This window comes from Sus scrofa, chromosome 6 (genome assembly GCF_054392235.1).
Source record: "Sus scrofa isolate SSC_HxYL_T2T_F1_AM1 chromosome 6, Sscrofa_HxYL_maternal_Yorkshire_Landrace_v2.0, whole genome shotgun sequence".
Taxonomy (NCBI): domain Eukaryota; kingdom Metazoa; phylum Chordata; class Mammalia; order Artiodactyla; family Suidae; genus Sus; species Sus scrofa.
The window spans coordinates 101,846,249-101,862,193 of NC_139388.1; the positions used below are offsets into that span (position 1 = coordinate 101,846,249).

At 47.7% G+C, this 15,945-nt stretch overlaps 1 protein-coding gene across 5 annotated transcripts in view; it reads right to left on the reverse strand.

The window, feature by feature from the left end:
* GNAL (G protein subunit alpha L) overlaps positions 1–15,945 on the reverse strand; it is an 87,032-nt gene that overhangs the window by 30,755 nt on the left and 40,332 nt on the right. For all 5 annotated transcript variants that reach the window (XM_003482035.5, XM_021096048.2, XM_084964103.1 and 2 more), the window contains one exon: positions 1,408–1,505. In XM_003482035.5, coding sequence (XP_003482083.4) covers positions 1,408–1,505 — 98 coding nt within the window. The remainder of the gene's footprint in view (positions 1–1,407; positions 1,506–15,945) is intronic.

Genomic DNA, 15,945 nt, shown 5'->3' on the forward strand with positions numbered 1-15,945 from the left:
CCAGAGGACGCCTGCCCCTCGCAGGACTTCCTCCCCACCCACTTCTCCAGAAACCCACTTCTGGAGCTGGGGAGTCCCGGCCAGCACCTCTCCTGTCCACTCACACCATTGCTCATCCTTCCAAGGCTCCAAGATTGTCAGCGGGCGGGTACCATTCACACCTAGGCCGCCAGCTCTGGTCCCACTGCTGCCCCATCTGTCCCCTGGAGATTCCTCGCATTTCACCTCGACTTCTCCATGACGCGCTGCATCACTGACTCCCCTTTTCTCCACTTCCTTCCTCCAAGCCACCACCTGGCTTTGTCCTCCTGGCTCCAGGCTCACCCCCATGGCCACCACCTGCCCTGACGTACCCACAGGTCAAGGCTGCCTCCACCTGATCCTCCACGCAGCAGCCGGAGTGACCTGACAGCTTCCCTCATCCAGGCCACGGCCACTCGCTGCATCTGGAAGGAAACCCAAGTTCCCTGGCACTGCGGGTGTGGCCGCACTGACCCCTCTCACCTGCTCACGGCTACTCTCCAGCACGCCCAGCACCCCTTCCTAGAGCCCTAGCCCATTACGGGGGCCTAAGCTGAGGGGTGGGAGGACTGGGGGGGCCACATCCTCCCTGCCTGGAATCCTTATTCCTCGCATAGTGCCAGTGGTTCCAAATTCTGTGAATTCCCAGATTTTACGCTTATGGAAATGTCTTCCGCAAGTATGAACTTTTAGCTTACATAGTTTGTGCCCAAAGAGTTATCTAAGACAACTTTGTACACGCAGGTTTTGTGAATCAAAAGAGCAAACACAGGGGGGCTGTGTTGACTGACATTCTTCTGGGGGCCACTGTTCTCTAAAAGTTATAGATTGAATCTAAATAGCAAAAGAAAGTAGGAAAATAAGGATTTCAGGGAAAAACAATGAGCCAGCCCAGCTACCAATCTTGTCCTTACTTCTTATGCCTCCTCACCATTGATGGGACATTTGCCCCGTCACGTATTTGCTTACTTTAATTACCATCCACTCTTGAGGTCTGGTCCACTTCCAATGGGGGAGGATGATCTCATTCAGAGAGAGCTTGGGCTTGAGTGCTGATGTTGGTATTCCCATACATTTTAACTTGGGGACCCCCTCCTCCAAAGTCAAAACGGAATAACAGATACCTAAGTATGTTAGAGTTTCCAGACATGCCTGTGATGCTACAGAAGGCAAACAGTGACTGGCACTGAACACGGAGGTGGAGGGGAAATGACCCCAGCTGCTCCTAGACTCTCACGGTTCTGTCTACGAGCCTCGCCTCATGTGAGAGGTGGGTTCCTGCAGTGCGGTGTTAACTGTCCCTCGCGCTTGGGGAACTGGGAGCTCTGGGAGGGCAGCTGGGGTCAGAGGGCCACCCCCCGGGGCGGGACCCACGGGTAGACTCACTACTGGGCGCAGTCAATGAGCTGGTACTCGTTGGACCTCTCGAAGCAGGCCTTCACCCCCTCGTCGTCCCACAGCTTCTTCACGTGATCGAAGAATTCCTGAAATTTGAGAAAGTTACAAGTGAGAACACCTGCGTGTCACATACAATCTTCCAACAGTTAACAGGGAAAAGAACCCGCCGAAAACGCGTGCAGGGAGCCCGTGAGTGCTGTTCTTGGTGGAGGCGGACCCCATGCGGGGCGGCAGGCCCAGATCACGGTTCTGACGGAGGGAGACGAGGCACCTGTGATCTCATCACTCGGCCAATGGCTCGAACACCCCTGTCCTTCCAGAAAGTTCCCCAGAATGAAAATGACAGGTCACAAGTTAAGGACATCTGTCAACTACCAATACAATGAAGAGCTTCAGGTTCTTAGGACGCAACAACTGGACTATAGCAGAAGCGCCACGTCAGCCGTGAGAAAACACGCTTGTCATGATGGCGTTCTGTTTGAACCGCTGTCTGTGAAATTTTCCAGGTGAGACGTGACTTTGAACAGACATGGTTGAGTGGAAGGGTTCAATTTGGCCCAGAAGCATTAGGTATGTGAGAAAGAATCCTTTAAAATTACACTTGTTGAGGAGAATGACCTATTGTTTTTTGGCTTTTTTAGAAACTCTGAGTTAAGCTCGAACCATGAGTTCTTCTTCTTTTTTTTTTTTTTTTTTTTCCCTTCCGTCTTTTTGCCTTTTCTAGGGCCGCTCCCGCGGCATATGGAGGTTCCCAGGCTAGGGGTCGAATCGGAGCTGTAGCCACCAGCTACACCAGAGCCACAGCAATGCGGAATCCGAGCCTTGTCTGTGACCCACACTACAGCTCACGGCAACGCCGGGTCCTTAACCCACTGAGCAAGGCCAGGGATCGAACCCACAACCTCATGGTTCCTAGCTGGATTCGCCACAATGGGAACTCCTAGAACCATGATTTCTGGTTCACACATGGCGCTCAGGCCTATCCATTTCAGCAGCCAGCAGCCTCTGAAACGGGACCTTGCCTCCCTTGGTAAAGGTGGCCTCATGAACTTGTATTTCCCGAACCAGCAAGTTAAAGGAGCAGTGCCAGGAAAGCAACTATATATTAGCGGCTAAATATAAAAAGAAGTTACGTAAATTTTTATAAAATGCTTTGTTAGAATATTTATATCCCTTCCCACACCAGGAAGCACCCATTTCTATCTCTGATCTGCAGGGAAGGGTCTGGGGCCACTTCGCCAGGAGCCATTGAGGAATCAGCAGAGGGTCTCTGCAGAAAAAATGCTGAGCTGGCACTTTTCTTAGAGATTCACAACTCGTTACAGGGCTGGATCCAAGTATTATGGGGCCTGCGGTGTATAGAATTTGTGGACCCTCTTTGAGAAAGAAAAACAGAATTATTATAAGGTGTGAACCTGGGGAATGGGGAACAGGGGTGTGACATGGGAGGGGAGCAGGGGTGTGACCTGGGGAAAGGGGAGCAGGGTGAGACCTGGGAGGGGAACAGGGGTGTGACCTGGGGAAAGGGGAGCAGGGGTGAGACCTGGGAGGGGAGCAGGGGTGTGACCTGGGGAAAGGGGAGCAGGGGTGTGAGGCTCTGAGCACAAGCTCCCTCAGGTTCTAGAACTCCCACTCTGACTCCAAGTGTCAGGAGTACAGGTCTCTGTTTCTATCATCTGCTTGCCTGCCTATTGTCACCAAGAACAGATCTAAACTGGTGACATGAAGGGACAGTGTCCACATGAAGGAGAGCTGGACCCTCAGCCATCCTGTCTTCCCTCCAGAATCCCCACTGCTGCTGTCGCTCCGGTGAAGGAGTCTGTGGGCGTCCTCAAACGGCTTCCTCCTGAGGGACGTAGGAGGACACACACACACCTCTAAAGAGAAACACTCTGCTGTGCTGTCACCCGGGGGGGGGGGGGGTCCGGCAGGACAGTGACAGCCCGTCATGCTGACCCTGGAAGCTGAGCCCACCTTTCCCCCTAATGCAAGGTCCCTGTGATCCTGGAGCAAAGTTCTTTATTGTCTTTAACATGTGTCAGAATCGTTTTTTTTCTTAATAGTCTGAGCAGAAGCCTATGTGATAGTCACAGCGGGGTGCCTGACCCAAGAAGCAAACGCTTGGGGACAGCGGGAAGGCAGGCTCTGCTTGGCAGAGGCTCTGGGTAACAGGAAGAGACACAGTGGTGGCTGCCACCCCTCTGCCTTGTCCTCCTCCTTGGGAGACAAAGACCTCAGGTTAGACCAGGGCGACATCCCCAGGACATGACATGTTTACTTTGGATAGGGTTCTCAGAACTTCATGGAAAATTCCAGGGCTGCCGCTGCTGTGGCTTCTTCACCTTTTTAATGAGGACAACGTCAGCTTACAGCAGGCTCCCCAGGCACTGTCACCCCACAGGCAATTCCACACTCATCTACCTGCACTGGGTTCTTTTATCCATTTATCTCAGGCCCTTTTCTCCCCCCCTTAACTATCTCATGGCAGATCTCTTACACCAGCAGGTTTTATTTCAATGCTACTTCCAAAAGATAAAGGTTTTAGACATTACAGCCATAATACCACCATCTCCAATAAAAATACATAAACAAATAAAGAAATGTTCTGGAAAATCATTAACTGCTGTAGCTTCTTTAGCTGTAATCAAACATTTATTCAGAGCCTGGCTTGAATTCTCACATATTTGCTAAAACAACTGGGAAACAAACATGAGGGATAATTTTAGTATGCCTCCGTTGGCAACTAAAATGAGTAATACTAAATAAAAATAATTTCAGTGTTACGTGTATCTCTGAAAAGAAAGGGTGATTCACAGTGAAGTGTCACTTGTCTTTTTTGACACCTGGGAGTAGACAGAAGCTGAGAGCATAAAAAGAAAATTCTAAGTGACATTTCTTAGTTTTTTTTCTGTATTGCTGAATATGAGAATCACCTTGTGATCTTCATATATTTAGCAACTGAAATACATGGACATTTATGTTTATTCAAAGGAGTCTGAGTTGTGTTACAGAAAATAAAAATCATAATCTACCAAATTAAACTGACTTTTAAAAAGCAAGGCTTAAAGTTTCTACACCATAATTCTGATTTTTAAATGAAAATTTAAACTAAAATAAAAAAAATGAAATACCCACCACCTCCATTTCATGTTATAGCCCTTTTCCTCTGGTTCCTGCAGACGTAAAGTGCACTCAAAGCTTAGCTGGGATTTCTTAACTGAGGAACAATTTTTTTTTTTTTGGCTTTTAAATTCTTCATAACCACTTTAAAATGGAAGTAATTTCAGAATTAAAAAAAAAATCCTGGCATGATTTCTCTGCTAATATAATAAAACTTTTGGGTTACACTGAAGATACACCTTTTTCGTTTTTGAAACAACAACAAAAAGCGTGATGTTTCTCATCTGGAGAAATGGGTGTTGTCCAGAGGTCAGCAGGGCACCCAGGCCTCATGGGGAGCTGCTCCAGCATGACAAGCCCTGTCTAGGGACTGGCGGAAACCCTCACTGGCTTGAGTGAAGACTCTGCATGCTCACCGCACAAGATTCTCCCCAGAATGACTTATGGCAAATACTCCTCTTTAACCTGAGTGTCAGGAATACTTTTTGCATCTCTCAAGCAACTGCTTTTTCAATTTTATTATTAATTATTAATCCCTTGGGCCCTGTGACTTTTTGACTGCTGTCCCTACATCACTGAGTTGACCTCACAGAAGCTCTGCAATCACATCTGGGGGGTCGGTCTTGACGTGTGCAGAGCTTGCTTTACGCTCTGGGTACCAACTTCATCTCTGCCTCCATGTAACTCACTCTCTTGTTCCAGCTTCCCTCTGCCACACTTTCAGCTGTTTTGTTAACTTGTATTTTAACTTTGTGACTGGAAAGTGACCCTAAATCCCTTCTGGAACATATCTGAAGCAAAAATAAATGACTAACGTACTGTCCATGGTAACACGATGAACCATGGCTACAGCCAGCATCAATGGGCTTAGACACAGGCAGCTCTGGTCAGGCATGTGGTCATTTAAATGGACATTTCTGAAGCTCAAGTTCTGGTGTGATTCATTTAAAATGCACCTACTCAGTTTTACCCCTCAGAGAGCAGAATGATCTGACAGCTTTCCTCTCTCTCTTTTCTCAGATACCTGTTGAGTATCAAGTTGAAAATCTATGGGATCCATCATGCTTGGTTAACTCTACGATTTTATTATTTATAGTCTCTATCCATCCTCAGGTCTAAGCGAATGCCTCAACCTGGACTTAGAAACAGCTTTCAGAGACCCTGCTAAACCAACCAAACTCTCAACAGTCCTCAGGAGCCCCAAACCCGTGCCTTTCTAGCGTGAAGAGTGATGTCATAGCAACCACCACAGTGAGTGATCAAACGTGAAGTAGGGTCACCCTGGCCTTTGCCTCATGTGGCCCAAGCAACGTTCTGGGGGTCTTTAGAGTCTCATTTGAGTCTCAAACAGCCCTGGCATCTCCTATTCTGCAGGTGACAGAATGAGAATGATCATGGATCCTTCACACTTCGCTTGATGAAGAGGTAATCAGCCTAGAACTGGAAGTGGCCTTGGAGCCTGGCCCGTCACCCCTGCCCTGCTGACAGCAGTTCCTCGAGGCTGGAGCCACGTGAGCAAATGCACCTGTACAATATACACTGTATGTTACCCTTAGGACAGCCTACTCTAGCTATTTAAAAAAAATTTATTGGAGTCTAGCTGACTTACAGTGTTGTGTTAGTTTCAGGTGTACAGCGAAGTAAATTGACTCAGGTATACATATATCCATTCTTTTTTCCCATATAGGTTATTATAGGCTACTGAGTAGATCTCGTGCTACACAGCAGGTCCTTGTTAATCATCTATTTTATGCACAGGAGTGTAGTATATGTTATTCCCATCCTCCTCATCTACTACCCCTCCCCGACGGTTTCCCCTATGGTGACCATAAGTTTGATTTTGGAATCTGTGAGTTTTTGTTTTATGAATAATATTTTAATTTTTAGACTCGCTTCTAACAATTCTTTTGAAGTATACCTTATTCACCCGAAAATTCACCATTTATCCAGGCATGCACCCCCTAAACACAGCCAAGTCCTAGAACCCCTCCACCACCTGCCCCCTCCCATGGTTTCAGACATCTGCCAATTGACTTCGTTCTTTTCTCATTCTGCCTTTTCTACAGACTTAATATACATGAAGTCATATGGTCTTTTGTGTCTGGCTTCTTCAATTAGCCTGATACTTCTTAGATATACCCATTTTGTTATGCATATTAGGAGATTTAAAAAAAGTGCTGAGTAAAACCACTATGGAAAACAGTACGGAGGTTCCTCAGAAAACTAACTATAGAAATACCATATGACCCAGTAATCCCACTCCTGGGCGTATTTCTGGACAAAACTATAATTCAAAAAGATACATACACCCCTATGTTCATAGCGGCACTATTCAAAATAGCCAATATATGGAAACAACCTAAATGTCCATCGACAGATGAATGGAAGAAGAAGATGTGGTACATATACCCAATGGAATACTACTCGGCCATAAAAAAGAACAAAATCATGCCATTTGCAGCAGTATGGATGGAACTAGAGACTATCATACCAAGTGAAGTCAGAAAGAGAGAGACAAATACCATATGATATCATTTATATATAGAATCTAACATGTGCCACAAATGAACACATCTACAAAACAGAAACACACTCATAGACATGGAGAACAGATCTGTGGTGGCCAAGGGGGAGGGAGTAGGATGGACTGGGAATTTGGGGTTTGTAGATATAAACTATTACATTTAGAATGCATAAGCAATGAGGTTCTACTGTACAGCACAGGGAACTACATCCAATCTCCTGGGATAGACCATGATGGAAAAGAATATAAGAAAAGAATGTACATAAAGCTATAACTGAGTCACTTTGCTGTGTGAAGACACTGACACAACATTGTAAATCAACTACACTGTAATAAAAAATTGCTGAGTTCTATTCCCCTGTATGGATAAGAGCACATTTGTTTTTCATTCACCAGTGGATGGACATTTTGGTTATTTCTGGTCTTTTGCTGTGAGGAGTAAGGTTGCTAGAACATCAGTGTACCAGGCTTTGTATGGACTTCCATCACCTCTTTTTGGTTAATACCCAGGAGTGAAGTTGCCAGGTTACAAGGCAGTGCATGTTTAACTTTAAAAATCTGCTAAGTTGTTTGCCAAAGTGGCCATTTCCATTTGGAAACAAGAACAATGTGTAGGGTTCGAGTCCTCCACGCCTCATCAGTGCTTGGTTTTGTCAGTCTTTTTAATTTAATTAATCTATGGGTGTGCAGTGGCATCTGGTTGTGCTTTTAGTTTGCCTCTCCCAATGGCCAGTGATGTTGGACATATTTTCATGTGACTGTTGGCTGCTTGCATATCTTCTTTTTTTTTTTTTTTTTTGGTCTTTTGTCTTTTTGTTGTTGTTGTTGTTATTGCTATTTCTTGGGCCGCTCCCACGGCATATGGAGGTTCCCAGGCTAGTGGTTGAATCGGAGCTGTAGCCACCAGCCTACGCCAGAGCCACAACAATGCGGGATCCAAGCCGCGTCTGCAGCCTACACCACAGCTCACGGCAACGCCGGATCGTTAACCCACTGAGCAAGGGGCAGGGACTGAACCCGCAACCTCATGGTTCCTAGTCGGATTCGTTAACCACTGAGCCACGACGGGAACTCCCATATCTTCTTTTTAAAGTGTCTGTTCAAATATTTTTCCCATTTAAAAAATGGTTCAATGTCTAGCATGTGGAATTTCCTGGGCCACTGAACCTGTGCCATAGCACTGACCCAAGCCACAGCAGTGACAGTGCTGGATCCTTAACCTGCTGAGCCACTAGGGAGCTCCATTTAATGTCTTATTATTAAGTCCTTTTTTTTTTTTTAGGGCCACACCCATGGCATATGGAAGTTCCCAGGCTAAGTTTCGAATCAGAGCTGCAGCTGCCAGCCTACACCGCAGCCACGGCAACACGGGATCTGAGCCACGTCTGTGACCTACACCACAGCTCACGGCAATGCCGGATCCTTAACCCACAACCGAATCAAACCCAAAACCTTATTTTTTATAAGAGTAAAATGTTTGTTTATTTTATGGCCACACCCATGGCATATGGAAGTTCCCAGGTCAGGGACTGAATCTGAGCCACAGCTGAGGCAATGATGGAGCCTTTAAAGGACCCACTGTGCTGGGCTAGGGATCAAACTCACACCTCCACAGTGACCCAAGCCACTGCAGTCAGATTCTTAACCTACTGCACCACAGCAGGAATTCTAAGAGTGAAATGTTTTAAACAACTGCCTGGATTCAAATCCTTTGTTAGCTAGAGGTGGACAAATAATTTTTTTCACAAAATATGGCTTATATTTGAATTTTCCTAAGCATCTTTTGATGAGCAAAGGTTTTAAATTTTTTTTTTGTTTTTGCTTTTTAGGGCTGCACCCACAGGATATGGAAGTGCTAAAGATAGGGGTCAAATTGGAGCTACAGCTGCCAGCCTACACCACAGCCAGAGCAACTCAGGATCCAAGCCGCATCTGCGGCCTATACTACAGCTCACGGCAATGCCAAATCCTTAACCCACTGAGCAAGGCCAGGGATTGAACCCACATCCTCATGGATCCTAGTTGTGTTTGTTTACCACTGACCCACAAAGGGAACTCCTAAAGTTTTTAATTTTGATGATGTCTAATTAATGAGTTTTTCCTTTTTATTATTATGCTCTTTTGTGTTCTGAGAAATCTTTGACTCACCCAAAGTAAAAAAGTTTGTCCTCCAAGCTTCCTTCTAAAAAGAAAATTATATTTTTACCTCTTACATTTAGATCTGTGATTCATCTGAGTTAATCTGGGGTATGATGAGAGGAAAGGGTCAAATTTCACTCTTTTCCATATAGAGATGCAGCTCCTTCCAGCACCTTTACTGAAAAGACTATTCTCTCCCCACTGAATAGTTGAAACTGACCTCAGTATCATTGCTGAAGTTGACAATATACACGTGGGTCTGTTCCTGGACTTGATTCTGTTCCACCCACACATCCGTCTTGTGTCAATGAATCTGTCTTGATTACCTAACTCTGGAGTTAGTCTTAGGAGTTAAGACCTGCATATTCTGACCATTCTTAGTTTTCTGAATTTTCACATATATCTGAGAATTGACCTGTCAATTTCTGTAGAAAACTCTGCTGGTGTTTCAGCTGGAATTACACTGAGGCTGCAGGCTAATTTGGGGAGAAGTGCTTTTTTTTTGTTTGTTTCCTTTTTTGACCACTCTGTGGCACATAGAGGTCCTGGACCAGGATCAGAGCTGAGCCTCAGTTGTGACCTCTGCTGCAGCTTGGGCAATGCTAGATCCCTAACTCACTGTGCCGGGCTTGGCATCGAACTTGTGTCCCAGTGCTCCCGAGACGCTGCCAATCCCATTGTGCCACTTAACTCTGAGAAGTGCCATCTTAACAATACTGAGCTTTCTATCCATGAACATGGTATATCTGTTTATTTGTGTCTTATTTTCTCCCAATAATGTTTCCTAGTTTTCAGTATACACATCTTTCATGTTGCTTATTAGATTTTTTCCCACAAAATGCAGCTTGTATTTTGAAGGTATATGTTTTTTAAATTTCATTATTGGAATTTTTCACTACTAGTATGTAGATGAACATTTGATTTCTATATCTGAATCCGTATTCTGCAACCTTGTTAATGTCATGTTAGTTCTAGAGGCTTTCAATTCCTTCCTGTGTGGCTGACACAGAAACAGTTATCACATAACTGTGAACGCTTTCTCTTTGCTCCTGAAGGTGTGACTGGCAAGGCCTGGGGCAGAATTAGAATTCCCTGTGGTTCCAACGTGCAGGGGTCACTGAGCCAAGGGGCCATCACTGCCCACTGTAGCCAGATTGCATGGATTTCACTGCTCTTACAACTGATTTTTAAAAAATATTTTTAAAGATACAGTAAAATTTGTCTCAGGATTCTACCTTTTATTTCCAAACTGTAGTCTAACAAAAAAACCAAGGATAAAGTTTTAGTAATCCGATCCATGACCCACAGTAGAGTTAAATAAATGTGCGCCATTGTGGTGGGAATATTTAATTTTTCTTAAGTATTTTTTCCCACAAAATTAATTTTTTAGCTTTTGATTTTCTCCTTCACAATACTCCCACTCTTATACCTAAGATTCTCTCTCTTAAATCCTAATTCTCTAAGAAAATTGTGCACTTGAAGCATGCCAAAGAGACTCAGAGGAGAAACTTATTTGTGTGGGAATAGAAATAAAATAATTATGTATTTTTATTAGGGATAAGAGACTCAAAGAGTCACGACTTTGGTCTTTGCTTCTAGACAGGCTCTGTCAAGCTGACAAAAGTTCTTGGTGGAGCATCCAGCTGGCTTATGTAACACCTGGGGTGACATTCTTGCTCTTCTTAGTCACCCGAGACCTGACTGTCTTATGCACCAAAAGGCCAAGTGGAAGGAGCAGCCCTCTTTTTGGGGAACAGGTTAGATTTAGAGCCAATGTCCACAGAAATGGGTTTGCTATGCTGCTGCTGACAACGGCTGTAGAATTTCTCCCATTTTGTCAGGAAGATTTTAGTGACAAACACATTAGAGGGGCCTAGTGAGGCATCCTAAAACAGTATTTATGGCTGAGCATGGATGCAGGGATCTGAGAGCCTGGGTTCAGGTCCCAGCTGGGGGCTTCTCACCTTTGACCACTGTGCCCTGTTCCCTGGGGACAGAGCCGTCCCCTGGGCAGTGAACAGGAGCCAGAGTGATGAGCATACGGCCAAGAGGCAGAGGAGGCAGGTGAGGATGAGCAGGCCAGGGACCTGGGCAGGAGGGAGGCAGCGAGAAGGTGGCGGGAAGACAAATCTACAGGTGGGAGTGGCACTGGGGTGGGCAGACCCTGCAGAACATGAGGATCACCTGTGAAGTGCTGCTGGGGGGTGGTCAGGGAGTCCTTGGCTTTGGGCACAAAGACATGGCCGACCACGGGCTGCAGTTCTGCAGGATGATGACCAGGCTGCAGGTACCACCAGGCCAGGAGAGAAGCACACGGCGCGGAACAGGAGCTGCATGCAGGTTAAGCACTGACTTCTAGAAAGAGCTATAGAACACCACTGGCACTTGGTGTCACATAGGTGCAGGGAGGGAGCACCGGTTCTAAGCACGAGGAGGGGACCAGCCCTGACCCCAGCATGAGGCCAATGCCGGTGGCAAAGAGCGGGCCCAGGGCCAGCAGCCCAATTCCTGGGCCCCCTGGCTCCCAGACCCCCTGGAACAGCCCCCAGACTCTGTGCTTACAGCTGGGAGGGGGAGCTGGCTGAAGAGAACTGCAGCCACTTTCTAGAAACAAGGGCCAAGGCCTCTAGGAGAATGTGTGTGTCCAAGGACAGGCACCGGGAAGCCAAGCCCCCAAGTTCCTGCCTGAGCGAGGGTTCTCGGAGACCCCCAGCTGGGTCGCCAGGCAGCTGGAGGGCAGGGAGGAGCAGAGGGCTGAGTCAGGGTGTGGGCCACAGTCCCCCAGTACCGAGGGGCAGCTGCAGTGCACCCAGCACCTTATAGCAGTATCCTTGCGGGCTCTGCAGCAGCCACTGTGGATGGTGCTGCTGTGAACATTTGTGAACAAGTATGTGCAAATGTTTTTAATCCTCTTGGGGACATACCTAGCAGAGGGCCTCCTTCCCCGAGAGAAACATCTGGGACCGTTTTGCAAGAGTTACTAGTTGGAATTTCTGATTCAACGTGCTTAACTCATTTCCACACTTGGTAGGTTTACTAAACCTCCTTTACCCAAATGGAGGTGGATGGCACGGGTGTGGGGGGGGCTGCTGCTGCAAATGTCAATGTCATTCAGCTCTTGGATGTTTCTGATCTTGACTTGAGCACCGACAGACCTGAGGTTCTTGGAGCTCCAACCATTCCCAACAAACAAGGAAGCCTCCTAGGCTCCAGCCCCATGTCTCCTGGAATAGCGAGATCAGTGAGGGGTTCTGCTCCTTTGAACCTACAGTGATGGAGTGAGCCTCTGGGAGGAGAGGTTTCTGGGGGTGGCTATCCTCGCTCCTCCCCACCACCTCGGACTCCCTAGACCTGTCATTCACGCATTCACTCAGCAGATGTTGTCCAGGGCCAGGAATGGGTAATTTGGGAGGGGCAGTAACAGCAAAGGAAGTGGGGGAAGAAAAAAAAAAAAAGGCAGCTGGGTAGGCAGGAAGCGGGATCCCTTCTACAGGGTTTAAGGTCACGGGCTGCCAGGCTGCCCAGCTCAGTGCTGGATCCCCACTCTTCCTACCTGCCTATCACAGCATCTGACTCTGTGCCCACTGTCCCCTGCCCCCTTAAGGCGGCGCTCTGGTCTCCCAGCTTCTCTCTGGACCCTTCTCTTTCTCTGCCTCCCTGCACTGACGACTTTGGGGCTCAGGCCAAGACCCTCCGTCCAAATTCCTGTCTTCAGTCATCGCCCACTTGGCTGCCCAACGCCAACTGTGCCCGGAACGCTCAGGCTGACACCCCAGCTCGGAGCTCCCCTTGGACTCCAGGTGTGAACTTCTAACTGCCTGCCCGATGTCACTGCCAGGATTCCAGCAGGCACTGTGGCTCGGGGAGCCTCTGGTGCCCCCCCCAACCCTGAAAATGTGCTCGACCCGAGGTATTCCCCGGTCAAGAACACTGTCCATCACCATGTGGGGGTTCAGCCTCAAGCCCGAAGTCCCCCTGACCCACCCCTTCCCTGCTAATCAGACCTCGTGGCTGTGCCTCCACATGCTGGTCAGTCTGACACAGGCCCTGCTCCGTTCCTGGCTGAAGCATCGCCTGAGCTGGCAGGGACCCCCACGGACCTCCAGTTGGCCTCCAGGCCCACCCCCATCACATCCGTTCAAGGCACAAGCCAGTGATTCTTTGAGAATGTAAGTCAGGAAGTGAAAAGCTGCAGGAATTCCAGGAGATCATCCAGTTTCAGAACAGACTGGAGAAGCCTCTGAAGGAGGTGGGACTCAATGCAAAGAACAGACAGGATGGCTCCTCGAACAGAGGGGTGTGACTTCTTGGGTGGAGACATGACACCAGGGCCCTCAGCTGAGGCTGGGGGCTGCGCCAGAGGCCCTGGGAGCGCCCTGCAAAAAGGACATGGGTGGCCACTGAGCCCAGAGTCCTTTCTGTGTCCTTGTCACTATACCCAGTGATGCCCAGAGGCCCACAGCAAGCCCGGCCACTCCCAAGTCTGGGGGTCACCCCCGCACTCCACTGACTGCGTGTTCCCCCCGTGGGTCACACGCAGCTGCGGCTGATTTTCTTGGGGGAGGGGACACCCTATGGGCCTAGTATCTTATTTAGATTGTGCGGCCTTGGTTCTACGTTTGTGTTGTTTTTCTTTATAAAAGCTTTTAAAATGTTTTACCGAGAAAAGCACCCAGGAGAGAAATAAGCTCATTTATTTCAAACAAACAAGTGAGCTCTCTTGATAATTGACCTTCTGTTGAGAAGGCAAATGGGGTCCCTTCATGGCTCCTCTGATCCTCCCCTGGGGTGTCACACGACTCTGCTGTGGATACAGAAAACACCTCCCTGGCCGCCCGGTGGCTGGCAATGGGGACAGCAGCCGATGAGGAATTTACAAGTAACTGTGGCCAGCACATCTCTTTAGAGCCAGCCTTGCTTTCCTGGAGACCTTCCTTCGGACCCCAGCCATGGCTCAGGAGTCCACCCAGTTCCACAACCCCCAGCTTCACTGGGGAACGTCTTCCTTCCCAAACCAGGGGACCCTGCTCTGTAAATCCTGAGCCGTACGTCTCCTTCTTTTACTAAGTATCCAAATGGTTTTAAAAAAACTTTTTTTAATGACTCAAATGAACTCATCACATCTGTAGTTGTATAATGATCATAACAACCTATAAGTATTCAAATGGTTTTGATAGAAGAGTCACCAGGCTGCAAAGCACAGAATTCTACAGGATGTTAAATGCCCAGGGAGCTCAGAGATCAAGTCGGGCAGGTTCACAGGCTCGCTCCCAACCCCCACGGCCTGACCCCTTCGCTGTGGTCTTGAGAACTCATACCAGGGTCAGAAACTCCTGGATCCAGATGGTAAACAACCCCCTCCGAGGCCATGAGGCCATGAGGCCATGGTGACATCACCCTTGAAAGCTGGGGAATCAGAGGCAGTGACGATGGCCCTGAGGGCCTTCCGGTCCTGTCCCAGCAGAGGGGGGTAGGGGCAGTGAGGGCCCAGGGCCGACCCCGAATCCACTCAGCGATTCTACTCACACCATTCAAAACCACCCCCCATGTTCATTTTTACTTTGAATACACCTGGCATCTCATTATTAAAAAAAAAAAAAAAAAAAAAAAAAAAAAAAAAGACCACCTTTCCTGGGTGCCTGGGCAAATGGCAGCCTTGAACTCAGTTTCCTAGAATTTATGCTCATGTTCCAATCAACGCCCTGAGCTTTACTTCTTTCTTATTTCCTTATTGTTCATGGTATCACGGTATGATCGACACAGGACAGTCCGCAGTTTCTGATGCACGGCACACAGACTTGTGATCTGAATAACTGCAAAAGGCTTTCCTTCTTCCAGCCTGTGTCCCAGACACATGTACTCAGGGCTGTGAAAGGCTCCCAACTTCAAACTCAACACCGGCACTGTGACTTGTACTCTGAAACAGCAGGGCAGGTGCCTGTAGCCTGCATCTGCTTACAGCATGTGTCATGACAAGGCCTTCTATAGCTCCTGGGTCTAAACACTTCCTAAGCTTCACCCATTATTTGTGTAAATAACATGTAAAACACTGTCCATTTAATACTGTTTCCAAGTTACAGTAGCAAACACCAAGAAAAAAGTGAGCATAAAATGCATGTAGGATGAAAGGAGAAACACAGAAAACTCTATTTAAAAATCCACTTAATGAAGGATTTGGCATGCTCCGTCATCCATAAGATGTATAACTGTGTAATTTGATCCTAGGGGGGCCTGGCTGTTCTCCTAAATATGCTAAAATGCTGAGCTGACATGGAAGGGACCCACCCCCACAGCCCCTACCTCTGGAGGACCTCTTGGGCCAGCGTGGGGATGGGGCGGAATTCCCAAGGCCACCTCAGCCTCCTTAATTGTGCACCATTTCCCCCAGAAACACATGAGCCCACTGTCCCCATCACCTTCTCAGCTGCCAAAGCAACCCCCGCCCCCCAGTCCTGGAGGAGGTGGGAGCCCAGGGACAGGGGGCAGGAGGCTCTGGCCACCCTGCCCGGGGCTGGATGACCCTCTAGGAAACACAGGTGCCTAATGGAGTCAGGCATCAAGCCCCTTCATGACCCATCCTTTGCATTTAATTTATCACAATTCTGTTTTAAGCAAAAATACTGTTGATGACTTTTCACGAATCAAGACATCGTGAATTGCAAACACAAAAATGGCTGCAGGAAAGTGGACTAGTTGCTGTGACTGTGACCCGACATTTTTTATGTCGGGCAACCCACACTCCA